General features: G+C 41.5%; 1 protein-coding gene across 14 annotated transcripts in view; it reads right to left on the bottom strand.

Annotated features, from left to right (window-relative positions):
- CEP192 (centrosomal protein 192) overlaps nt 1-26,256 on the bottom strand; it is a 97,079-nt gene that overhangs the window by 46,100 nt on the left and 24,723 nt on the right. For 12 of the 14 annotated variants that reach the window (XM_081252982.1, XM_081252980.1, XM_081252981.1 and 9 more), the window contains 11 exons: nt 24,451-24,811; nt 23,892-24,035; nt 20,651-20,715; nt 19,857-20,066; nt 17,340-17,463; nt 16,615-16,733; nt 9,699-10,527; nt 9,485-9,611; nt 3,266-3,437; nt 1,356-2,232; nt 253-401 (listed from right to left, as the gene is read on the bottom strand). In XM_081252982.1, coding sequence (XP_081109108.1) covers nt 253-401; nt 1,356-2,232; nt 3,266-3,437; nt 9,485-9,611; nt 9,699-10,527; nt 16,615-16,733; nt 17,340-17,463; nt 19,857-20,066; nt 20,651-20,715; nt 23,892-24,035; nt 24,451-24,811 — 3,177 coding nt within the window. The remainder of the gene's footprint in view (nt 1-252; nt 402-1,355; nt 2,233-3,265; nt 3,438-9,484; nt 9,612-9,698; nt 10,528-16,614; nt 16,734-17,339; nt 17,464-19,856; nt 20,067-20,650; nt 20,716-23,891; nt 24,036-24,450; nt 24,812-26,256) is intronic. The other 2 variants (XM_081252972.1, XM_081252970.1) reach the window with 2 other exon arrangements.

A 26,256-nucleotide genomic window follows, 5' to 3' on the forward strand; every position in this document is an offset into this window, starting at 1 on the left:
ACATAATGGTTAATTAATAAATAGTTAACACCTGATGAAATATGAGAAACATTCAGATTTCACTTTCACTGGAAGTACTGCAACAAAAGGGGAACCAAGAAAAAGATATGATTCCAACAATTCTGTGCAAAGTATATGGTGGTGGACATGCCCCCTGGTATAAAAGGAAGTACTAATACTAGGCAAAGGAGAGCTCCAGCACTAATCGTACTGCAATCGCTAAGTCAGAGGAGAAAGACACAGAAAGCTCACCTTTTCACCGTTGACACTAACACTGAGGACCCCGATGCTGACCTGCAGCCAGTGGTCGGCGGGATTCAGGACACTAAGGTAGGTTTGTGACGCGATGCCGATACAGCAAGCATGAGGAAACTTCAATTCCTCAGGCACTCTTACTTTCCCTGGGTAGAGTTAAAGCAGAGTCAAAATGCATACCCAACACCCCATCAAAAGCACAACTGGTTAAATGGAAATTTTTACAGAAGACTACCTGTTGACACCGAGAGCTATGGTTTTATTAAAGTGCCCCAGATCTAAATAGGAGTCCCCAACACTGCATACGCCTCAGCAGAGACTGGTCACTAATTTTCTCCTGAGGCAACCAGCCCATGAGGAAAAACAATCAAAATTGATCAAACTAAAAAATTTACAGCTAATCAACTCTTAGATGTTATTGCTATCAGTAATCTCTTCCCTTTTTCTCCTATAAATATAAGCCACTGCCTAACCTAATGAGAAATGACGGAGGCTCTAACTGATTTTTAACATGGTGACCAAGATTTTCACCATTCTTACGGGGTCACTGTGGAATTTCCTTCTGAAGAAAAAGAAGGCAAAACTGATCGTGCTGCAGTGGCCATGAGCACCGTGTCAGGAAAGCACAGCACCGAGCTCTGCTCCCAAGAGTGACCATCAGCACGAGCACAGGCAGCTCAGCCACTACGGGCGGGAGTGGAAGGGTGCTGCCTCTCACTCCTACACGAGTCACCCCTGAAGACTTAAAAGCTGGCAGGAGACTCCCTCCTTCAGGCGGGTGATTCTATACTAGACGTTTCCTAGTTGAAACAACAACAGAATTCCAAGTTTGGAGCACAAGAGAGAAACAGAAAGACAAAGGCAGTGGGAGTTTTACCTGCGTTAAGTTTTTATGTTTTTCTAAGGCCATTCAGGGACACTTGCACAGAAATACGTTATGGTCTGTGTTCCAAATTCAGGATAAAGAGAAAAGTTTACAAGAAATTCAGGCTAATCAGTATCTCCTTGAAACAAACTAGTTTTATGGTCCCAGTTGAGAAAATTCAGTTTTTAAATAGCAGCAACCAACAACAAGCAGTAGCAGAGAAAAAGCATCTTACCAAATCCTGACATCACTCCTGAATCCCATGGATCAATTCCACAGTTTGGACCAAGAGACTGCACAGTAAAAGGTTTGGCTGTACTTAGAAGACTCTGATTGAAGGCGTTAGAATACGGGTTACAAAGGGAAGAGGCAGCCATCAGCTCCGAGCTGATGTTCTGTCCAAGACAAAGGCCCATGGGCATGGAGTTCTGGACGTGCTCTCCTGTGACGACAGCAGGATGACAGCTTCCCGGGAGCCCGCAGGCTGTGGTGCTGCCGGCCTGGCACCGAGGCAGTGCTCCCGAGCTCGGCTGGGCACAGGGAGCCATGGTGAGGGGACGGCGTGCTGAGAGTGCGGGGCCCGAGGTGGGCATGTGCTGCCTTGAGGGAACAGGGCCGCAGCCCTCGGTGCTGGGGAAGGAGGTCTGGGGAGGGCCCTGGCCGACAAACGCACTGTCGGCAGCAGACGTGTCTATAGGAGTCACGCATCCACTGTCGGGCACAGGCCCCTGGCGGGACACGGGGAGGCGCGGCGTGGCTGGCAGGGCCCACTGGCTGAGGCCAAACTCCCTTGGCAGAGCCAGGCTGACCTGGTCCAGTTCACTGGGATTTGAGGTCACACCTGCCACAGTGGTTTCTGGCAGATCTTCACTTTTGGAGGAAAGCTCTCTTCTCGATCTAAAGTTCGGTTTTACATCTTTAAGTTCGCTACTCAGAGAAGTAGTTTCAGTTTCTTTTTCTGTGTCCAAGTTCTTCTGGATAATATACGGTAACGCTCCTTTTCCTCTACTTTGAAATGGACTTTTTTCTCTAAACTTATCTGGAGCCTGCTCCTGAGACGGAACTGGACTGGCCTGAATAATTGTGGTGCTCAACGCACCGGTGACATCACTCTGTGTGACAAAAAATGTTTAGAAATTATCCACAGATAAAGTGAGTATTACAAATGCAAACCATGCTGATATACTCTCAAAGAATAGAGATCTACATAATGTTACCTCTGAAAAAAAGGATGGCTTATACAAAGTACTTCGGTGGCTGTGAAATGCAGGATTAAAAATTAGAAAATCTGCACTCATTGTTCTTCCTAATTTACAGGACAAGAAACGAGTGGTTTTGTCTAGTAACTTAGTGGGTAGGTTTAGGCACAGCTTAGCAGAGGAGGCCTGCACTGCACACCGCAAGTCATATGCAGTTCATTACAAACTGAACACTGTCACGTTCACAAAACACACCTAGGTAGTAAAATTCTAGCTTCTCCCACACAAATCTCTCAGACCTCTCTGCTTCCCTCCCACCCCCATGGCCATGACCCTGGCCTGAGCCTGTGCTGCCCCTCACCTGAGAACTCCAGCCGCCTGGTGTCAAATCCTCCTGGTTCTAACCTCACCCCCCAGTGCCGCCTCCACTGCAAGGAGCTTTCAAAACATCAACACAGAGCAGGTCTGTGTCCTACTTAAGAGCCTTCAAACTCCCAAATGTTACATCCACGATGTCATGGTCTGGCCTCCCCTCCTCTCTCCACGTACACGATTCACCGAAGCCATTCCAAACTTCTTGGGGGCCCTCAAATGCAGCATGTTTTGCAATTCCCTGCCTCCCCCATGCCTGATTCCAGACAGTCCTCCCACCAAGCTTCACTGGACTCGCCACCTGGTCAGATTATCAGTCGCCTCCTGAATCTCTCACAGTGCATTTCACTACACGGCGTGTCTTGCACAGCCTCCACCAGACTGAGAGCTTTTTGATGGCAGATGCTAAAATATTTGTACTTGTAGTGCCTACCCAGCACGAGCAAAACGCACACACACTTATTTTAAAGTTAAAAGAGCAACAGAAACTAGGCCTGAACTCGAGTCTGAGTCCTACATCAGTAAGACTTCAGCTCCAGAAGCCTGAGTAAAGAAATAACAGAAGTGCTCCCACCTGGTGGTCCTTAAGGCCACGATCTGAGGCCGTGGCGGGACAGGTGCTCTCTCGTTCAGACATGTAAGTCAGCCTGCTGATGCTGGCCTGTGGACACGTCAGCTGGGATGACTCCCTCTCACAGGGGTGCTTCTGCAGATGAGCTGCTGAACTGAAAGACTCCAGGGCACACCTGGAAGAGAGAACACCTGTGCCTGGACTTGTCCATCCCTTCATTTAACATCGTCTACATTGGCAGAAAGCCCTTCCTGCTTGCCTACAACCCTGTCAACCTGCACTACCGTCTGTCCCAGCTGCCATATACAACTCAAGCTAGACTCATTCTTTTCACCTTTAATTATCTAAAACTGTAAATCATAGTCCTACTGAATGAAGTATCTGGTAAGCTACTGAAAAAGAAAAATGTTGTGGCAGTTTCATTAATAAATTCCATATACAGTCACATAACAATGTTAGCTGTTCATTCAACAAAAATTTACTGAATACCTAATATAGAGCAATGAGCAGAGCACTCGCCAATTCCTGCCCTCAAAGGGCAAAGATGAAAACAATCAAAGAGATGGGAAGAGCCACACCATAGGAGCAGTGCAACTCTCGGCTGAACTATCAAGCATGTATAGCAAAAGCCCCTTGACTCAGGTGTTATACATCTAGAGATTAATCTTAAGAAAAAAATTAGTGCTAATTATAAAGATTCGCTAAAAGGATACATCATATATCACTATCAATAATAAAGTAGGCAATCTTTTTTTTTTTTTTTTTTTTTTTGCGGTATGCGGGCCTCTCACTGTTGTGGCCTCTCCCGTTGCGGAACACAGGCTCCGGACACGCAGGCTCAGCGGCCACGGCTCACGGGCCCAGCCGCTCCGCGGCATATGGGATCCTCCCAGACCAGGGCACGAACCCGTATCCCCTGCATCGGCAGGCGGACTCTCAACCACTGCGCCACCAGGGAGGCCCTAAAGTAGGCAATCTTAAACATCATGTAGGAGAAAGGAGGCTATTGAAATTATGGCACAGACACACAATAAAACACTATGCAGCTGTTTTAAATCATGCTGTTGACTACTAACCATTGACTCAGAAAGATGTTCAGAATATATTAAGTAAAAAAAAAAAGTTATAAAGCAATAAATAATAAGCTCCTGCATCTATTTAATACATGTGCCATATTCTGTCAGTCAGTCCCCAGCACAGGGCAGGCCAGCCCAACAGAGGAGAGGGCCAAGCTGCCCCTCAAGGCAGAGTGAAAAGTCACACTGGGTGGGAAACACCGTCACAGCCGCCTCTGGAAACAGCTGCCGCACCCCCTGAATACTCTACCATTTAGTTTCAAGTCAGCCCTTAATCTGACTGAATTTTACCCATCATTTCTGTGCACAAAGTTCAGAATACTCAGGTGGCCAACGGACACAGAGAGAAAATCCTATTTTGAATTCTGGATTTTTAAAAGGACCAAATCAAGACAGCCCTGACACAATACTAGTTAGTGAATCTCTAACCAATTGAGACAAAATATTAACCAAATTGCTTCAGGCCCTCTTTAGTCACTGAATAATGTGCACCTGCATGGGTTCTGTATTCACATGCGCACACACACACGCACACACATACTCACACAGACACTATGGGGCAGCAGGAAAAGAGTTCTGGGTACTGGGGTACGTGCTGAGTCTAGCTCCTTTGGTCGAAATGAACAAATGCGTTTAGGTTGTATTACTTCAAGCAATGAGAAGTGAACTTTAAGAACACACAAACAAAAGAAGAGAAACTTCAGTCCGATGTCAGACTCCAAAGGAAGCCAAAAACTGCCAAGGTGCCAGCCACACAGAACCTCAAGGCAGTTCTGGAATTAGAAGCTCTAAATCAGCATTACGGACCTGCTGGAAGCTGGCTGGACACTGGAAGACCAGCTAGAAGAAAACTGGTGAGCAGCAAACTCAGCAGATAAAGGGCTCTCACCAGAAAGATGTGGCCACTCAACAAATCAACATTCTGACCAACATTTCACTGTGAATATTAAGAAACTTAATGAATATGGGACTTCCCTGGTGGCACAGTCGTTACGACTCCACACTTCCAATGCAGGGGGCCCAGGTTCGATCCCTGGTCAGGGAACTACATCCCACATGCTGCAACTAAGAGTTCGCATGCCACAACTAAGGAGCCCACCTGCCACAACTAAGACCCGGCAGAATCAAATAAATAAATAAATATTTTAAAAAATTAAATAAAAAACTTAATGAACTGGAAAAACCTGAAAAAAATAAAAACATGAAACTCATTTCACCACAATAAAAAAGGACAAGAAGGATTTCAATAAAAAGAAATGAATACAAAATGAATGTCCACATTGGAAGCCATGAAAGCATAGCTGATGCTACAGAAAATCAGTGACACCAAGGATAAACACTTGAACAGCTCGGCTACCCCGCAACACAGGGAGAACACATAAAGACACGAAGATGAGGGACTTCCCTGGTGGTCCAGTGGTAAAGAATCTGCCTTCCAATGCAGGGGATGCGGGTTCTATCTCTGGTCAGGGAACCAAGATTTCACATGTCTCAGGACAACTAAGCCTGCGCGCCACAACTACTGAGCCTGTGTGCCTCAACCAGACAGCCCCTGTGCCGCAAACTACAGAGCCCATGCGAGCCCGCGCGAGACAACTAGAGAGAGAAAACCTGCCTGCCACAACTAGAGAGAAGCCCGTACGCCACAACGAAGAGCCTGCATGTCACAACGAAAGATCCCGCGTGCCGCAACGAAGACCCAACTCAGCCAGAAAATTAAAAAATTAAAAAATTTAAACAAACAGACCCCCCCCCCCAAAAAAAAGCACAAAGATGAGGAAAAAGAAAACAGGCATGGATGCCCAGAGAGGGAGTACCAGCTGCTGAGTGCAGGAGGAGGAGGGAGTCACAGGCAACAGGAAACAGTCTCCTCAGTGGAAGAGAGAACTGTGCACAGGAAAATCAGCCACAAGACGCCAGCATGTTCATTTAAGTTGATGAGAAAAAAAGGAGATGAGTGAAAGCAGGAAGATAAAATGGAGCTGGATGCTCGGCCTCGGCAGGAACGCCTATCATGCAGCAGGAGAAGGGACAGGAGAACAAACCTCAGAACCTGCTGGTGTCCAGCTTCTTTCCCCCTAAGCCTGCAGTCTGGAGGTGGCTGAGAGGTGGGGGTGTGGGTGCAGGTGGCTGACCCGTGGGGAGAAGGAAACCCACCAACAGTCACTTTAGAAAGGTCAATGTGACGCTCTCATTCAAAATATCTGACCAAGTTCATGAGAAAGTTCAGTATCCCCCTAAGATATGTTTCCTACACTTAATGAATAAGTGTATTTTCTTAGGAGCAAAAGAAAAACAGGTAGGTCCAAAACTGAGACCATCCAGCCCAGCATTCTGTCTCTGATTATGTAGTAAAGGGCAGGTGAAGGAAAAAAAAACATAACAATACGTCTTTATAGAGCACTTACAGTTGTTATTAAATGCCTTCATATACAATTTTTTTAAATGTCAAGATCACAGAAAACAAGATAAAATTGGAAAGTACATGGGGGTTAAGAAACAAAAAAGAAAATACTATAAGGAATCTAGAAATCAGAAATGTGAAATGCAAACAAAATGAAAAAGTAAGAAAGAGGCAGGTCACTGTGGTGATGGCAAAGTTCTATGTCTGATTGGGGAGGTGGTTAAACACATTCACACCTGTGATAAAATGACATAATTCTACCCACTTGCCCTGCCCAGGACAAGTGATTGCACAAGTGGTGATTCTGTGCAGCATCTGGGGGAGCTGGGGAGGGACATGGGGTCTCTCTATACTATCTTTCCAACTTCCCGTGGATCTACAATTATTCTAAAGTAAGTTTTTAAAGAAAGGATTACAAAGAAAATAAATGCAGATCCCACATATGCAAGACTAAAGTTCCTGGGGTCAGGACCAATATCTTTTTTTATTTTATTTTATTTTTTTTGCGGTACACGGGCCTCTCACTGTCGTGGTCTCTCCCATTGCGGAGCACAGGCTCCGGACGCGCAGGATCAGCGGCCATGGCTCACGGGCCCAGCCGCTCCGCGGCATGTGGGATCCTCCCAGACCAGGGCACGAACCCGCGTCCCCTGCATCGGCAGGCGGACTCTCAACCACTGCGCCACCAGGGAAGCCCAGGACCAATATCTTAATAAGTAATTTTAAAAAAACCTTTCCTAAATAAAAGAATGCTTGACTCCACATACTGAAAGGGTGCTGTGTGACAAGGCAAGGTGGCCATGAGGTCAACATAGAGACATAGCCTAACAAGGTTACTAGACTTGAAAGATCTTATTAGACTTGAAAGCATCTTTGGCATAAAGCTTACAAAAAGATCAAGTCAATTCTGAGGCAAAAACTGTTGCCATATAGAAAGTTTATTTTATTAAATCTATGGATATTTTCTTTTATGGCTTTATAAAAGATCTTTTATCTGTTCCTCTATGGAAATATTTTAATAAGCAGAAAATTTTACCTAAGCAGTGAAATTATCATAAATGTTCAACATTTTGAAACAAATTGAAATTATATTTGATATCCAAGTTACCTATTATGTGTTTCCCAAGCTGCTCCTGGATTTTGCATATTCATCAGAAATGGTGTGGGTAAGCTAGAGCTAAGTATCCGGGAGAGGAAAATATACAAGAAAGGAAAAAACCTTCTAAAGACTAGGAACTGTATAACTCATGTCACAAACAAAGGGCTACCCACTCTCCCTAATATGTCAAGGGCTCCGAGAAATGGAGACAAAAAAGACTAACAGTCCATGAGAAAAATGGGCAACAAACATGAATAAATATGATACAAAAGGAAATATAAAGGAAAAGATGCTCATCATCACTTATGATTTAAAGTTATAATGAAATAAAAGTTATACTGAAATAGTTTTTTTTCACCTATCAGACTGTCAACAAAAAGTTTGATAAACATTCTGTTGGTGAGGTTGTGGGAAACAAGCTCTTTTCTAAACTGTTGGTGGAAAATTAAACTAACACAATCTCTACAGAGGAGTTGTACTAATTTAAATAGGAACGTGAATGCATATACTCTTCGACCCAACAATCTCATTTCCAAGAATTTATCCTGTAATACATCTGCATGCGTGCAAAGTAATACAGATAAGGCTGGGATAAGTAACCTTGTGTAGCAAAACATAAAAAGTGTGTAAAGGATCCTCTATTGACTATAAAGAGGGATGAAAATAAGAATATACACTCATATCTGTGTATGTGCACAAAGACCAGAAGGAAACCTAAGAAACCAGCAACAGCAGCTCCCAGTGAGAGGACTGGAGAACGAGGCAGACAAAGAGCTTAATGGAGGGAAACACACACACGTGCACATTTATACACAAATACACAGACACATCTGATGAAGCATTACATTCACACTGTTCAAAGTTCTATGGAGACACACATATACCTGTATATGTGTAAACTTTTGAAACAATGTTGACTTAAGGCATTTCTGAAAAATTAAAAATGTCTTATAACTTGAAGCTTAAGTTACCCTATAGGTTGTGCGAAAACATGTAAAATATTAGGATTCTTATCCTAACCTTTGAAAAAGCACTTATAATCTCATTAGTATTAAGAACACAAATTAATACTGTAAGATACAAAAAATCCAAAATTAAAAGTTATTTAAAATGCTGATAAGAAAACAGTAGAATGCACACCTTCAACAAACACGGGTGGTAAGAGTGCAAGTCTTTAAGACTCTTTTAGAAAATAGTTTGCTAATCCAGAGAGCCTGAAAATATTCTTATCCCTGACTTGGTAATTTCACTTCTGAGGAAATCAGTTAAAACACAGGAAAAATTTTATAAGCAAAGTTGTTCATCTCAATATCATTAAAATGGCAAACAAACAAACAAAAAAGGTAAAATATATTATCACCAGTATCGACCGGAAGCACCAAATAAACTGTGACAGATTAATTATGCAGTCTATAACATTAATTTTCTTTTAAATGCAGGAATTATTTTAATAAGTGAAAAAAGCAGGGTATGAAAATTTGCAAAGAAAAATATCTTGAAAGAAATTCACAAAATATTTATAACAGTTACCTCTGAGAGATGAAGCTATAGATGACTAATTTTCTTTACACTTTGTTCCAATTTTCCTACACTGAGCATGTATTTTATTACTTTAAAAAAAAAAAAAAAGGTTAAGCACCTACCCTGATAAACTATTTCCAGAAATCTCACTAGGAGAAGAATGACTCAGTGGAGAAGTGGAAGGTCGGAAGCTATCCTGGTCGTCCTCCGAGCCATGTCCACCACACTCAGGAGAGGGATTTTTCAAATCTACCAGAAAGGTGTATTTTCCAATGAGAACAGAAAAAAAAAACACTGTGTAATTTTTTGAACATGACCAATTACTCTGACACTTACCAACACTTTCAGGTGAGATTATGGAATGGTTTTGAAAAGTCACATGCTTTTCACTGTTACTTGTCTCACTAACATACTCATTTTGCCTCTGATATTTTCTACTATTCCGTGTGTCTTCATGCTCTTCTGACAGCCAGAGGGATGCTACCCTGGGGTTCCTGACTAATGAGCTATCAAGGGCTGGAATGGATACGGAAGCAGCTTTTTCACCGTCACCAGAATCTGGTGATTTATGGTCAATGGAATGTGTCTTCACATCAACCCCTGCATCCTGTCTCTCTTCCGTATTTGTAAGAACTGAATTTGAAGAGTTTATCGTTCTCGGTGATGCCTGGTCCACGCTCTCTCCACTTTCACCATAAAAACCAGCTGCTGTGTCTTCTTCTGGCTCCCTTACACTTATGCTAGTAGCACCCAGGTCCACTGCATGGATGTCATGTGTAGTCTGTTCTTTGGACAAAGATAAATCCCAAATATCAGACACATCAGCTCTTGAAAAGTTGTCCATTCCACTTTCATATCTACTGATTTCTGTTTTTTTAAGGTATTTCTCCATATCAAATGCGTTGGATCCATTACTTTTTTCTAGCTCATTAGGTAAGAAATGAGACACAGCCGAACAGTGCTTTTGTTTACCATCGTCCTGAGAAGTCTTCTCTCGGGTTTTATTTGAAAGTGCCTTGATCATGGCGGCGAGCTGGGAGGGGTCAGCGTTCACTGATGCATCTGCGATGGCAGAAGCAATGGTGCTTATCCTCAGCACAGAATCACCACCGCTAGGCAGTTCGCCTGTATGTCTCTGGGGTTTGCTGTTGATGAGGAAAGTGTCCTAGAAATGAGAAAGTTCACATCAGTTCCATGCACAAGCACATATTAGTTTAAGCTTTATTTGTAAGTGCTACATAAGATCTGACTGCAGCAAGAAATTAATGGTATACCAGTTAAACCTCCTAATGAAGAAAGACAGCTGCTATCAACTTGATTTGTAGAGTACTTGGTCACTTAGAAAATCGGATCATCAGTTGTTCCAAAATAACCCTTCAGGAATTAAAGAAATGCTAAAACTGAATCAGAAAATAATTTAAAACCAAAAAATTAAAATACTGAAATTGAGAAGCCATTGAGCCACAGTGACTGCAATTATGATTCTTGGTAATTTCATTCAATTGTTAGAATTATTTATAAGCAAGACACAAATAGAAACCAGGGGTAAAATAATGAAATGGAACCAACAGCAAAGCAATATTTTAAAAATGCAAATTAAGACTTCTGCCTCTAGTAATAGCAGACTAAGTGATGCAAAATAACTCTTGCTGACAGCAATTAGACAGCATATCCGAAAACATCTCTTAGAAGGCGCTGGAGAGCCAAAAAAGGAATAAAAAACTATGGGGCCAAAATCCAAGAGAAGAGAGAATCCCATAGAGGTGAGCCCAGTCCCGAGGATGCTCCGCCCCAGGGGAGCTGTTTCAGGAAGAGGCTATTGCTAAGACATCAGGAAGCTTAAGAAGCTAAGAAAATTTTTTTTAAATGATAAATTTTTAAAAAGAAGCTAAGAAAAGCTGCTCTATGGGAGTAAGGGTACAAAAATCAGGTTCAGAGTTTGCCAGTGATGAGGGGAAGGTGGTGACCATGGTAAACATCCATGCTTTAGGACGAGACCACAGAGGGCTACTCCCTAGGAGTAAAGGTGGCCCTCAGGAGGACCGGAGGCCCAGCTCCAATCAGCTCAATCCCAATAACTGAATTAAAGCAACCTGAGACTGCTACTGTTCCTCGCTCAGAAGCAGCCAAAAGTCCTGTCTGGAAGATCTCCCATGGCCTCAAATATTTCAGCAACTTTTCCTGTAAAAGTCCACTCCTCTATCAATGAATGACACACAATGTTCCAAGGTAATGTGGCCCACATCACAGAAAAACACAACTGTGGGGCATGCAGACAATGGATTATCAGAGTCTAAAACACATCTAAATCTAAAATCTAAAACATACTTAAGGAATTAAAAACAACACTGAGAACTCAACGGAAGACTAGAAATTATCAAGAAAGAACTAAATGTAAATCTATAATTAAAAAATACAATAAAAAATTAAGAATCCAATGGACAGGGGGTTCCCTGGTGGCGCAGTGGTTAAGAATCCACCTGCCAATGCAGGGGACATGGGTTTGAGCCCTGGTCCGGGAAGATCCCACATGCCATGGAGCAACTAAGTCCATGCACCACAACTACTGAGCCTGCGCTCTAGAGCCCGTGAGCCACAACTACTGAAGCCCGCGTGCCTAGAGCCTGTGCTCCGTAACAAGAGAAGCCACTGCAATGAGAAGCCCACGCACTGCAACAAAGAGTAGGCCCCACTTGCCATAACTAGAGAAAGCCTGCACTCAGCAATGAAGACCCAACGCAGCCAAAAAAAAAAAAAGAATCCAATGGACAGGTTTAATGACAAATTGGACACAACTGAAAAAAGAATCAGACTTGGAAGAGAAGTCTGAAAAAAATACCCAGAATGAAAGAGAAACAAAAAACACAACAGAACAGAAAACATAAAAGATACTGAGAAAGTCTAACATACTTGTTAACGAATATACACCATATAAAATATGCTTCAAAAATAAAGGTGAAATAAAGATATTTTCAGAATGACAAAAGCGGAGGATTCATTACCAGTAGCCTCTTAGAAAATGAAATTGTAAGGGTATTCTTCAAGCAAAAGAAAACTAATCTTAAATGGAAGGTCAGAGATATATATTGGTTGTATGTAATAATAGTAATCACCATCAACATCATCACAATGTCTTATGGTGTTTAAATAGAGAATTAAAATGTAAAACAACAGGCGCTTATAAGACTAGAGTGAAGTAAACTGAATGTTTTATGGTCCTTGTAATGTTAAGGAAGAGGTAAAGAAAACCAAAAAAACCCTATTTTTATTAAACATTAGTAAATGAAGGAGACAGGTTATAATTTCTTGGGTAACCAAAATAATAGGAAAACATATAATTACCAAATTAATAGAGGAAGAAAATTGGAATAATATAAAATACTTCAACAATACAAAAGAATACAAAAAAGAAAAATACCAAAGTCTAGGTGAAATAAAGTGCATAAAGAGAGCAGGTTTAAATCCCCATATATTGGTAGCTCCAGTAAATATAAGTGGAAAGAAGGATTATGAGAAACTGAAAAATAAAATCCAATGCTATGTTTTAATAAGAGAAACAGCTAAAATATTCAATACAAGGCTATAGAAAGGTTAAAAGTAAAATAACAGAAACAGATATAACATGCAAACACTAACTAAAGAAAGCTGGTATTAATTATGTTAATATCAGACTAGACTTAAGGCATAAAGCACCACTACAGACAAACGCAGTCATGCACAATGATAAAAGGTTTGATGCACCGGAAGAGAGCAATTCTAATACGCTTGTACCTTGAAAAATACGGCCTCAAAAATTTTAAAGCACATACTGGCAGACTATAATAAACAAAAGACAAATCCACAATCAGCACGAGATTTTAATACCTAAGTAACTGAAAGAACAAACACAACAATTTAAAACTACAGTTTAATCATCATGATTTAATAAATTTCACCTAAATGTCATACAATTACATGACAGGCATTCCTCTCACGTGCAAAGAAAACATTTTCAAAACCTGAACAAATGCTGAGCCATATATCATGTCTCAACAAATTTCAAAGGACTAAAACCAAAAATTCTGACTACAGTACAACTGCCTAGAGTCAATATTTTTAAATGTGGAAAATCCCCAAATGTTTGGAAACTAAGCAATACACTTCCAAAAACTGATGGGCCAGAGAAATTAGAAAATACAATGAACAGAATAATGAAAATATGACATCAAAACATATGAGATGAAAAAAGAAAGTAGGGGATGCCACAAAATCCCTGCTTTCAAGGACATTTAGGAGTTCCCTGGTGGTCTACTGGTTAGGATTTGGAGCTTTCACTGCTGTGGCCCGGGTTCAATCCCTGGTCAGGGAACATCCCGCAAAATGTGTGGCGTGACTAAAAATAAGGAAATTTATTCCATCAGATGCTTATGTAAGAAAAGCAAAAAGACAGAAAAATTAAGCTAAGCATTCATTTCAAGAAGTTAGAAAAACAACAAATTAAATCCATAGAGAGTAGAAGGAAGGAAATAAAGATTAAAAAACTATGAAACAGAAAAAATATTGAAAAAAGCCTATGAAATAGAAAACAGAATAAAATTGATAAATTAATAAAGTTTGAGAAATACCTGGTTTAAGACTGACCAAGATAAAGAGAGAGAGAGAGGCAAAATAGCCAATATCAGATATAACAGGGAATTCCCCGGTGGCGCAGTGGTTAAGAATCCATCTGCCAATGCAGGGGACACGGGTTAGAGCCCTGGTCTGGGAAGATCCCACATGCTGCGGAGCAACTAAGCCCATGCGCCACAACTACTGAGCCTGTACTCTAGAGCCCACGCTCTAGAGCCCGCGAGCCACAACTACTGAGCCCACGTGTCACAACTACTGAAGCCTGCGTGCTTAGAGCCCATGCTCTGCAACAAGAGAAGCCACCACAAGGAGAAGACCGTGCACCACGACGAAGAGTGGTCCCTGCTCAACGCAACCAGAGAAAGCCAGCGTACAGCAACGAAGACCCAACACAGCCAAAAATAATTAATTAAAAAAAAAATAGTATGTCTTACAAAAACCTTCCAGAAAATAAGAAAAATGAGACCAGCAAAACCTTGGTACCAAAACCAAACAAGGACATTATAAGAAAGAGCATCAACCCACTTGTGAACAGATATGCAAAATCCTAAATAAATTATTATCAAACTGAATCCAACCATCTATAAAAATGATAATGTATCATGACCCAAGTGGAGAAAAGCAGCTTTAATATTCAAAACCATGTAATGTAACTCACCACATCACCAAAAGAAGAGAAAACTCATGTTCATCTAGATAGATGCAAAACAGCACTAGACAAAATTCAACCTCCTTACAAATTAAAATAAAACCAGCAAACAAATATTAGAAGGGAATTTTAAAAATCTGATGATAAATAAAAACCTAGAGCATCCATCAAATTTAAAGACAAAATACTATTGAAAAGTTTTCCCTCTGAGTCAGAGAAACCCAACATCACCACTTCTATTCACTGTTCTAAGATGCAGTGAAGTAAGGCCAGACAAAGAAATGAGGGTATAAAAATTAGAAAGGAACAAAACTGTTGTTATCCTCAGATAATGTAAGTGCATATACAGAAAAATCCAAAGAATCCATAAATAAAAATGAATTTAGCACACTTGCTGGATATAAGGTGAGTATTATTAAAAAACATGTATTTCTGTTTAGCCACAACAAAGGAAAAATTAAGTTCAGAAAGATAATATTGAAATACCACTTCAAACAATTCAGAAAGAAATCTAACAAATGATGTGTTAAAATCTCTGCACAAAAAAGCCCCATAAAATACAGAGAGGAGGGCTTCCCTGGTGGCGCAGTGGTTGAGAGTCTGCCTGCCGATGCAGGGGACACGGGTTCGTGCCCCGGTCTGGGAAGATCCCACATGCCGCGGAGCGGCTAAGCCCGTGAGCACATGGCCACTGAGCCTGCGCGTCCGGAGCCTGTGCTCCGCAACGGGAGAGGCCACAACAGTGAGAGGCCCACATACCGCAAAAATAAATAAATAAATAAATAAATAAATAAATAAATAAATAAATAAATAAAACAGAGAGGAATTAGAACCTAAATGGAGGGACCTGTAATCTTCTTGGATTAGAAGATTCAATATTATAAAGATGTCAGTTTCACCGTTCTATAGATTAAACACAATCCCAACTTAAAGCTCAGCAGGGTTGCTAGTTGGTTGTGAAAGGTGACAATCTGACTTCAAAATATATACAGAAATGTAAAAAACAAGAACAGCCAAGATACTTTTAAAGAAAAATAAGAGGGGAAGACTTATTCTGCTAGATATCAAGAACTACTATAAAACTACACTATTTTAACAGTGTCATATTGACATAAGACAGATCCCAAATATCCATCAACAGTAGGGTGAATATATCAATGACAGAATATTCCTAATAGAATACTATACAGCAATGAAAAATAGCTATTATACTTATCACAGTTGTATCTCGCAAATGCTAAGTGGAAAAAAATGAAGAAAAATATATGCTACTGGGACTTCCCTGGTGGCACAGTGATTAAGAATCTGCCTGCCAATGCAGGGGACACAGGTTCGATCCCTGGTCTGGGAAGATCCCACATGCCACGGAGCAACTAAGCTTGTGTGCCACAACTACTAAGCCTGCGCTCTAGAGCCCACGAGCCACAACTACTGAAGCCCACGCGCCTAGAACCTGTGCTCCACAACAAGAGAAGCCACCACAATGCAATGAGAAGCCCACATACCACAACAAAGAGTAGCCCCCGCTCACCGCAACGAAGAGTAGCCCCTGCTCGCTGCAACTACAGAAAAGCCCGCACGCAGCAACAAAGACCCAACACAGCCAAAAATAAACAAATAAATAAATTTATATTAAAAAAAATATATATATGCTACTACATGATTTCTTGTATATAAAGTTCACAAACGGGTGAAACTGATACAGTGTCATAGGTCAGACAGGAGGAACAAAAAAATGGCTCCTGGGCTGTGGGCAATGCTCTCTTTCCTGACCTGGGAGTACATGGGTGTATAAGCTGTGATAACTCACTGACCGTAAGTTTGTTTTATAAACTCTTCATACATTTATTGTACACTGATAATATTTAAAGGATACTTGTAATAAAATTGAGTAAGAAAAATGTTATGCATTTTTTACATGTGACTTTATCTTGACCTTGTATGAGAATTATGACAGCGAGGTTTTAGCTTTCCTTCATGAAAGGCTTAAAATACCTCTGTTTTCCCTTTATTGGCAGTTAATGTCACATCATTTTCATCCACTTGTGAAATAGTCTCCAGTTCTTCAGCCTGAAGTGTAACTGATCCTTCACTTAGCTGTGCCTTTAAATCTCCTGTAGAAAATATGTAATATTCAACTTACATCTATACACTATCTCACAGAAACAATCCGTGGGATAAGGACCACTAAATATCCCAACCCCCCCCACCCCCCACTGGAATATAGGCTCTTTAAGGACTAAAGCACAGTTTATACAATTTCATGATACAATGCATGAGGCATTATACTAGCAAAAAGTAGATGCTTGATAATTGTTATGTTAACCAAGAACGTCTGATTTTAAATATTCATCACAGATATTTATATTTATACTACCACAGTCCAAATCTGAAAACTTCTCTTTAAAAGTCCACCTAAATAATAAATATAATAGCTATAATTCATTAACTCAGTAGTTTAATAGGCCAAAGTTAACCCAACCACTTGAACAGATTATATTTCATTTACTTTTGTTTTTACAAAAGGATTTAGGTGAATTTTGGCTGACTTGTTTCTACTTTAGATTGAAAAGGCAATGTGAAGTTATATAAAAATCAAATCTGTAACTAATACTCAAAAAATTCAAAGTGGTATATACATTACTTTCTTCCACATAAAGAACATGATCACACAACCACTAACTTACAGGTTAAAAAAAAAACTTCATTTAATCCATTACCTGAAAATAGACCATGGTTAAGATGAGCCATTTCTTTTTCCAAATTACTTGATACATCTGATTTTCTTATTAGAGCAATAGGTTCTCTCTTCTCTGGTGATCTAATAAAATAACCAAATGATGGCTACAAAATAAACATGCCAATTATTTCCTTAATTTTCAACTGCTTTGAGAAATTCTAGACTATTTTATCCTAATAGTGGTAACCTAGCTAAAATGATTTCAACAAAATGATTCTGATTTTTCCATTTAAACGTAAGTTGGGACTTCCCTGGTGGTCCAGTGGTTAAGAATCCACCTTCCAGTGCAGGGGACACAGGTTTGATCCCTGGTCAGGGAACTAAGATCTCACATGCCATGGGGCAACTAAGACCCTGCACCACAACCACTGAGCCCACATGCCGCAACTAGAGAGAAGCCCGCGCGCCGCAATCAAGACCCGACACAGCCAAAAACAAACAAACAAAGAAACAAACAAAAAATAACATAAATTAGGCTTCCCTGGTGGCGCAGTGGTTGAGAGTCTGCCTGCCAATGCAGGGGACACGGGTTCGTGCCCCGGTCCGGGAAGATCCCACATGCCGCGGAGTGGCTGGGCCCGTGAGCCATGGCCGCTGAGCCTGTGCGTCTGGAGCCTGTGCTCCGCAACGGGAGAGGCCACAAGAGTGAGAGGCCCGCGTACCGCAAAAAAAATAATAAATAACATAAATTATTAGAAATGAACTTTCCAAGTCCAGACAGGACCTTTTATTTCCTTACTGCTAGCTATCTTTAATCATCAGAATGAATATTGTCAAATAATTTGCCCTTACTAAGAAATCCAAATTAAAACAACCCAGAAATGACACTTCGTTCCTCCAGTAATTGTTACTGAGCACCTGCTATGTGTCAGGCACTGGTAATAATCATCAGTGACATGTCAGTGAGAAAAAAGATATAAAACTTCCTGCCTTCCTGGAACTTACAGTACTTACAAGGGTATTTTATTTTACACAATAAATATGTCCTTGAAAATCTGTATTAAGATGAGATACATTCCTACTGCCCTAGATGAGCGTTCAGAAGGTCACATTTAAGGACCTTGCTCAAGGGCAGGGAATTCCCACCTGGCTTCCTTCCAGAGCTCTCACGATAGACCTGAAAAGCAAATTCACTAATGCACTCAATTTTCGATCAATCTTCACTCGAGGATTTCCTCCAGCAACATGAAGCAAGGAACATTTCATAACTAATACAAAATGACAGATCCATCTTTCCACCGTGCGGTGTTTTGTCCAGCTGTTCAGAAAGGAATTCAGTTACGCTTCACTTCTCTTATAATGTCAAAACCAATCCATCCAGGCCTAAGTATTTACTCTCATTTTTTAATTCTCTGCATAGACAGGACCCACAGTTCAGTTTCAAATTTTCCTGTAAGTCAACTTCTAACACCCTAGCTGTTTAAAATTATACTCTTAGTGAAATCCTATTTTAATATACACTCCCTCCAACAGCACTATGTCCCTACATGGAATTCACCAACAGGTCCTTCGACTCTACCTGCAGAGGAAATCCTGAACCCCAGAACTTTTCTGTTTCCATACTGCCATCCTAGGCCTCGGCCTTCATGGCACCTCCTCCACGTGCTAAGCCTCTGCCTGCTTCTCCTCCTCTGAGGCTCAGGAACCTCCTCCACCCGGCTCCTGTCACATCTGGAGATGGGCCGGGCACCCTGCCTCCAAGCACATCTCCCCAGTTCCCTTGAGATGAACCCGAGCGCTGCAAGGGCCCCTCATGACCTGGCCCTTGTCTACTTCTGCCATCAGACCACCGACCCAAAGCCCACTCACACGAGCTGTGGGCCCGCTCTCTGCTCCTCCGATATGCCCTCCAGCTCCCACCTCCAAGACTTTTCTGGGAACATGCTGCCTCCTCTCCACCATTCGGGCACCACCCCGGTACCCCTCCTCAGACACCACTCTGACCCCCACAGGCGACACAGCTTCTCCTCACTCCTTCATACAATCTACCACTATCACTTGCACTTAAAACTTTTTACATGTACATCTTAAAAAACCAAAACACTCCTATATTTCAAAACATGTTTTTAGACCAGAGGTTTAAAAAATGAATCTTTGAATTCTTCCCACAACCAATGATATAACATCAGCAACCAATGAAACAGCAACTAACAGGGATGGAGTACTTAATGCACTTGAGGCCGTGCTAAACGCTGTACGCGCACCATCACAGTACCCCCCCCCGAAACTCTGTAAGACAGTACTGCATTCTAGAAATTGGAAAATCAAGACACAGAGGAGTTAAATACATTGTTCCATGCCACAGAACTAGTTAAAAGACAGAGCTAGGACTGCAGTCAGGGTACAGCCACTAAAAAACCGAAGCTTTTTACCACTATTCCACCAGAGTCCCTATCCTGTCTCTGCTTTAAAGATACTCTGATCTAGCTACACCATCATAACCTTCAAAACGTAAGGGCAAGTGAATTTAACCACTTCTAGCACACATGGTACTTACTCTTTTCACATTGTAACCACCACCAAGGCAACCGAGAGCTTCAGACCTTTGAGCAAAGAACTCTCCTAAAGACAGACGTAAATAAGTGGCATCGCCTTTGTCCAAATCTGATGTGCTAAGTGATCTCCTCAACAGACCATAATTGACTGAAGTTCCCCACGATGTATCCCCTAGGGCAACTGAAGTGCTCTGGGCATCTATATTTTCTTCCTAGGAAGAAAGTCATCATTTCATTTTATTTCTCCAGCAAGCCTTCTGTTTTTCTAATATATAAAAATACAAATTTCACTAAGGAAATTTAAATATTTAAAAATTTTTAAAATGTGGACAGGGCTTCCCTGGTGACGCAGTGGTTGAGAGTCCACCTACCGATGCAGGGGACACGGGTTCGTGCCCCGGTCCGGGAGGATCCCGCATGTGGTACGCGGGCCTCTCACCGTTGTGGCCTCTCCTGCTGCGGAGCACAGGCTCCGGACGTGCAGGCCCAGCGGCCACGGCTCACGGGCCCAGCCGCTCCGTGGCATGTGGGACCTTCCTGGACCGGGGCACGAACCCGCGCCCTGTACATTGGCAGGCAGACCCTCAACCACTGCGCCACCAGGGAAGCCCTGCCAGCTTTTTTTCAATTAATAATTTAGAGTCTGAAGGAAAAGGCAGAAATTGTCTAAACATGAGAAAAATCAAGATATAATTCTATACTCACGATATATCTATTCAGAAAGAAATGAACATTTTGCCTACATTTAAATACAAGAAAAATTCTAAACTTTGGTTAATGTCAATAAAATACAAACCTGCATAAACTGATGCTCTTTATTAAATTCTTCTTCATCTTGTGCAATCAAATCCAATGCATCAGCTTAAAAAAGAATAAGTTTTATAATTATATTGCACTGATGCCTAATTAAATACTAGCATATAAATACAACGTAGCTAGTTAGGAAAATGAAATATTAAATAAATAAAACTGAAAGAAGTATGTGAAAGCTTCCATCACAGAACTGATGCATCTGTATTAAGCACATTAAGAGCATGTGTCCTGAAACTTTTGGTAATAAACACCCTACTGTGACTGATTTCATCAGGTACTAACTTGCCCTAACTTACTAACGGGCCTTTATAATGTAAGCTTTTTATAAAAGATTCACATTAACTTCAGCCTTGCAGTTTGGCACACATGAGTTAAGGTACCTGCCCATGAATACCCATGGAATTTCATCTGGAACATCAGACAGACAAGCCACTCTGTAAATTTGTCATGAAGATGTCTGCTGCGGTGCCAACTACTTGTTTGTCCCAACACCCGGGACTGTCCTAGTTTTTGAAAGGAAAAATCCCACATACCAGCAAACCCCACAGCTTGGGCAAACAGGGACAAGTGTTCACCAAGTATCTGCCCTCAAAGTTCCGACTGAGCAACTCAGTTCATCTTAGGGAAACCAATGGGCACGCAGCCCTCCATCTCTAGGCCAAGGCCACAAGGCTGGGGTAAGTGAGCAGAGGGCCAGGTGTAACACAATGGGGAGAGAGGACAGAGGCAGGCTGAACAGCAAATGATCCTGCCCAAGGCATTAGAATTTAAAAGGATTTTAAACATGTTGGCTGAATCAGAAAAGTCTGCAGGCTAGACTCTGGACTTCCCATCTGCTGCCCATTCTGCCTCTGCCTGGTGCTTCCAGACAGTGGCTGGAAGGGGAGGAGTGAACAGCAACCCAGAAGGGACAGTCCACTCGTGGCCCAAACAAGAGAGATGTCCCTACTCTCATGAGTCCATCAGGGGCTAACCCAATCGAAACTACCCTTCTGGAAGCCCTGAGGGCCCAACACTAACACCTTGAGAGACAAAATGAGAACAGACACAGGAGGCTGTTTCCAGCCTGGAGAGCAGAGCACCAGAAGTAGCTCAGGATTCTGACTTGTCAGGGTAGTGCTGGTTCCTTACTTTGCGATCCCACCACCTCCCACATAAACAGGTTCTGAGCCTACAAGTCTATGAACGAGCATCGGGAGGGCCAGGAAGCTCCGGAAGTCACATGCAAAACAGTTATCTTCCACAGGAAAAATTTTTCTATGAAGATTCTCTGTGGGGTCTATGACTCAAAGTAAGTTAAAAACCACTGCTCTAAAGTGTGAAAAGTATCAGCCAACCAAATCTAAAAGCCAGGAGAGGGTAAATAGTAAATAGGATCATAAGAAGGTAACCCAGAAAAACTTAATTTACTTCAATGAGTTAAAATGTTGTATTTTAAAAATCATTAACTAAACAGCTCCAAATGCTATTTTATTATACTCCTGAGTACTTTTTCTCTGGACTTTAAGACTCTTCAATTAAAGAAAAGTCTACAGTGACATTGTTACCACGTATGCTCATCAGAAATCACTCACAGATTATGAAAAAGCAGAACTTCATTTCTTACAAGAATCTCTGCCCAATTTTTTGCCAAATCTGCAACCACAGTCCTCTCCAGTGCAACCTGAACTCTTTTGTTGTTAAATTCTGAAGCAGCAATACCGTTCCCCATCCCCTCCCCCATGTTTAAATCCTAGGCCACAAGCAGAAGTAGCAGCTCACATGGCTGAGCTGTCAGAAAGGAGGAGGCAGAAATGGGGAAGTGGGAACGGGGAAGTTTTAAGTATTCATTTAAAACTACTTTGAGGACTTCCCTAGAGGTCCAGTGGTTAGGACTCCATGCTTCCACTGCAGGGGGCATGGGTTCGATCCCTGGTCAGGGAACTAAGAACCCACAAGCTGCACGGCACAGCCAAAAAAATTAAAATTATTCACTTATAAATAAATAAAACTGTCTTGTTATTATAAAATTATGCCCTTGGTCCAAGCTTCCTCTTCTGAGTATCTCCTCTTACATTTCTTTTCCCTTCGTATAAAGTCTCCCATTCCATTCACGCTCCCCCAGCCCAATTCCCCTTGACTAGTTCATCCTTTCTTTCCTTCCATCAAACTTTTCCATAGTTTTCAATAATCATTTTCTCCATTTCCTCACCACCAGTGCTAGTCATCCTTTCCTACCCAACTTCTGTTCATTCCCTAACCACACAGATGGTTTCATGGAATTCCTCCACTATCTATTTTATCATATTTCTCCTTTAATAGTAACATGCCCACATAGTTCTAAATGCAGAAGGTATAGGTACATTCTGCTTCAATAAAGAGTTCTTAGGGCTTCCCTGGTGGCGCAGTGGTTGAGAGTCCGCCTGCCGATGCAGGGGACGCGGGTTCGTGCCCCGGTCCGGGAGGATCCCACATGCCGTGGAGCGGCTGGGCTCGTGAGCCATGGCTGCTGAGCCTGCGCGTCCAGAGCCTGTGCTCCGCAACGGGAGAGGCCACAATAGTGAGGGGCCCACGGAAAGAAAAGAAAGAAAGAAAGACAGAGAGAGAGAGAGAGAAAGAAAGGAATGAATGAATGAATGAATAAATAAATAAATAAATAAATAAATACGACTGGCTCCTCATTGTCTTTCCTCATTCCAGGTTTAGAGGCGCTCAGGCCCTAGAGGCCTCAGCGGCACAGCAAATGTCCACAGGCCAAGGCTCACAATGCCGTGCGTTCTGCAGCGTTTCCCTTTCACTGTCAGATTCTGCTAATTAACAAATCTAACTGAGGTTCCTAATGCTCTCATCCTCTAAGATTTCATTTATCTTCCTCGACACTCTTCTCCCATTTCTTCATTACTGAGCTTTTACTCTAAAATGGATTGGCTTTTGTAACTGCTCATTTATCAGAATAGTTCTTTTGTTCAAGACAATTTATAAAGTGAGAAAGTAAAGCCTAAGTTGCTACTAACTGCAACACACATGCTCTAAAGTGAGTCGCTGTCCTTACTTAGGGAAAGGCTCAGCTCAGTCCACAGTGATTAGCAATGACTGACTCAAGCCTCTGTTCCTAGAGAAACAAGTGAAGTGCTAAGTACGTATCCAGAAGGGATTTGATGTGGCCAACCAAGATGTACAGGGTAATCTCAGAACACCATCAAAAAATGAAAATGGTTCAGAGCAGAGGCTATCAATACACTTACAGCCAGATCTGAAGTCTTCATTCATCTCATCACTTAGAGACACATTTACATCTTGTTCTTTATCGAAAGCTGTGTAATAGGCAAGATCAGTGACCCATCTGCCCTCCTCGTTCTGATAGACCACACTCTGTGATAGATCCGATTCTAGAAAATAAAATTCCAGAGACATCCAATGACACATGCAACAAATAAAATGATACAATATTCTTAAATAATTTTATTTAGTTGACTTATCTTAGTTATCAACAGTACTGAAATCTGCCCAAAACTAGTTAAAGGAAAATCCATTTCCCCAAAAGAAAAGTATCTCTCTGATGGTGAAAAATCCAAACTTAATCACAGTAAAAGTCCATCATGGAGGAGAGGGAGGAAGGAAAAGATGACTAATACTTAGAAAGGCACATTTCCACCAGATCTGTGAATAAAGACACCATTTTTTAATCCACAGAACACTTAAATATTTTAATAGGGAAGTTTCACTTGGAAATATATCCTATTCAAAATGTGTATAAGCATTTTACATATTTCTTACATTAAAAAAAAAAAAAGGCCCACTTACGGTCCTTGCTCTTTCCAACGGACTCATAACATTCACACGTTTGCCTTTCACTAGTGGGTGACCACAGAGCATCAGCAGAATTAAATGCATTGTCACTAACAGACTTCAAAGATGCTACATCCACATTTTTTTGAATGGACACTCGAGGCATCTCAGTGTCCAAAAATCTATCCACAGGCAAAACTGTTTCTGAGTCTGATGCCAAATGCTTATTTTGATGAGGAGATCCTGCATCCAGCTTTAAAGGGTCTATCAAGCCAAAATCACCTTTACTGGCATTTGTGTCGTGAAAGTAAACAGGGTTAAGTTTCGCATTAGCAGCTCTGAGAGTCTTCACCAGAACTTCTTCTCTTCCGCTTTCCTTTAAAAATTAAATAACAGACCAGAAATAAGTTTTGTTTTTCATAACTCCTTCCAAAAAAACCAAAAAAGTTATACAGTTGACATAAAATATTTATTCTAGAAAGGAACCGACTACACAATATTCTTCCAGACTATATGTGAACCAATCGTAAGGAACTTACCAAAACCAAAATTCAAAATGTGGTCATGGCAAACACACACCAACAGATTCAGATACCAAAAGTGGGGCCAATATGCTCACTACGGCACAGGATGTTAGAAATGTCAGTTTAACTTTTGTAATTATCACTGAAAGTCTCTAAAAGGATGGGAAGCCCATCAGTGTGACCAGACTCATAAAACTAATATTATTAACAGACCCTGAAAACACAAATATTAATAACTTTAAGTTATTTTATTTTATTTATTTATTCATTCATTCATTTTTGGCTGCGCAGGCTCTTAGTTGTGGCGCATAGGTTTCTCTAGTTGTAGCATGCGGGCTTAGCTGTGGTATGTGGGATCTTAGTTCCCTGACTGGGGATCGCACCTGGGCCCCCTGCATTGGGAGCATGAAGTCGTAACCACTGGACCACCAGGTAAGTCCCTTAATAACTTTTAATAGGAGTAAACAGCAAATACTACAAAAGACCCTGAGGAGTTCAAGAACAACTGCCTCAAACACGGCAGATTAAGCCAGTGCCTCAAAACCACGCTCTCCAACATACCTTCCCAAAGGGCACTGCTCACTCTTTCCTAAAATAACAACTGCTGAAAGGGACTCACATGCCCACAACCCTCTTCTCAGACACTCAGCCACCACTATCTCAAGTGCCAGTGAAGCCTTAAAACAGCAGTCTTTTCTGCTATAAGATGTATAACAACAAAAACAGCCTCACAGGCAAGGATTTTCAAAGTCAGAATACTAAAAGGAGGTAGCTCTATACAAAAGACAAGACACAGACTTTGAAATAAGATCATACACTTAAATTCCAGTGCCACCATTTATTAACTGGGTGATTTTGCAACAACGTTATACAAAAAATAAACCATCTCTACCTTATCTCAAAATAAACTCCAGATGACTTAAAAGATTTACATGTAAAAGTACTAGGAGGAAATACAGATGGATAGTTCTATATTCTTCAGTGAATAATATCTTCATAGTATAAAACTTCTGTGGGTTAAATTGAATCTCCCAAAAAAGATGTGTCCAAGTCTTACCCCCAGGTGACACCTGCAAATTGTGACCTTATTCAGAAACAGGGTCTTTGCAGATGCAATTAAGTTAAAGATCTTGAGATCATCTTGGATTTGGGGCAGGCCTTAAACCCCATGAGGAAGACCTCAGAGGGACACAGAGAGAGAGGGACAGGCCACATGAAGATGTGGGCGGATACTGGAGTGACGCTGCCCTGAACCAAGGAACACCAGAGCCCCAGAGGCTACAAGAGGCAGGAAGGA

The sequence above is a fragment of the Mesoplodon bidens genome, assembly GCF_964165515.1.
Source record: "Mesoplodon bidens genome assembly, chromosome: 13".
NCBI lineage: Eukaryota > Metazoa > Chordata > Mammalia > Artiodactyla > Ziphiidae > Mesoplodon > Mesoplodon bidens.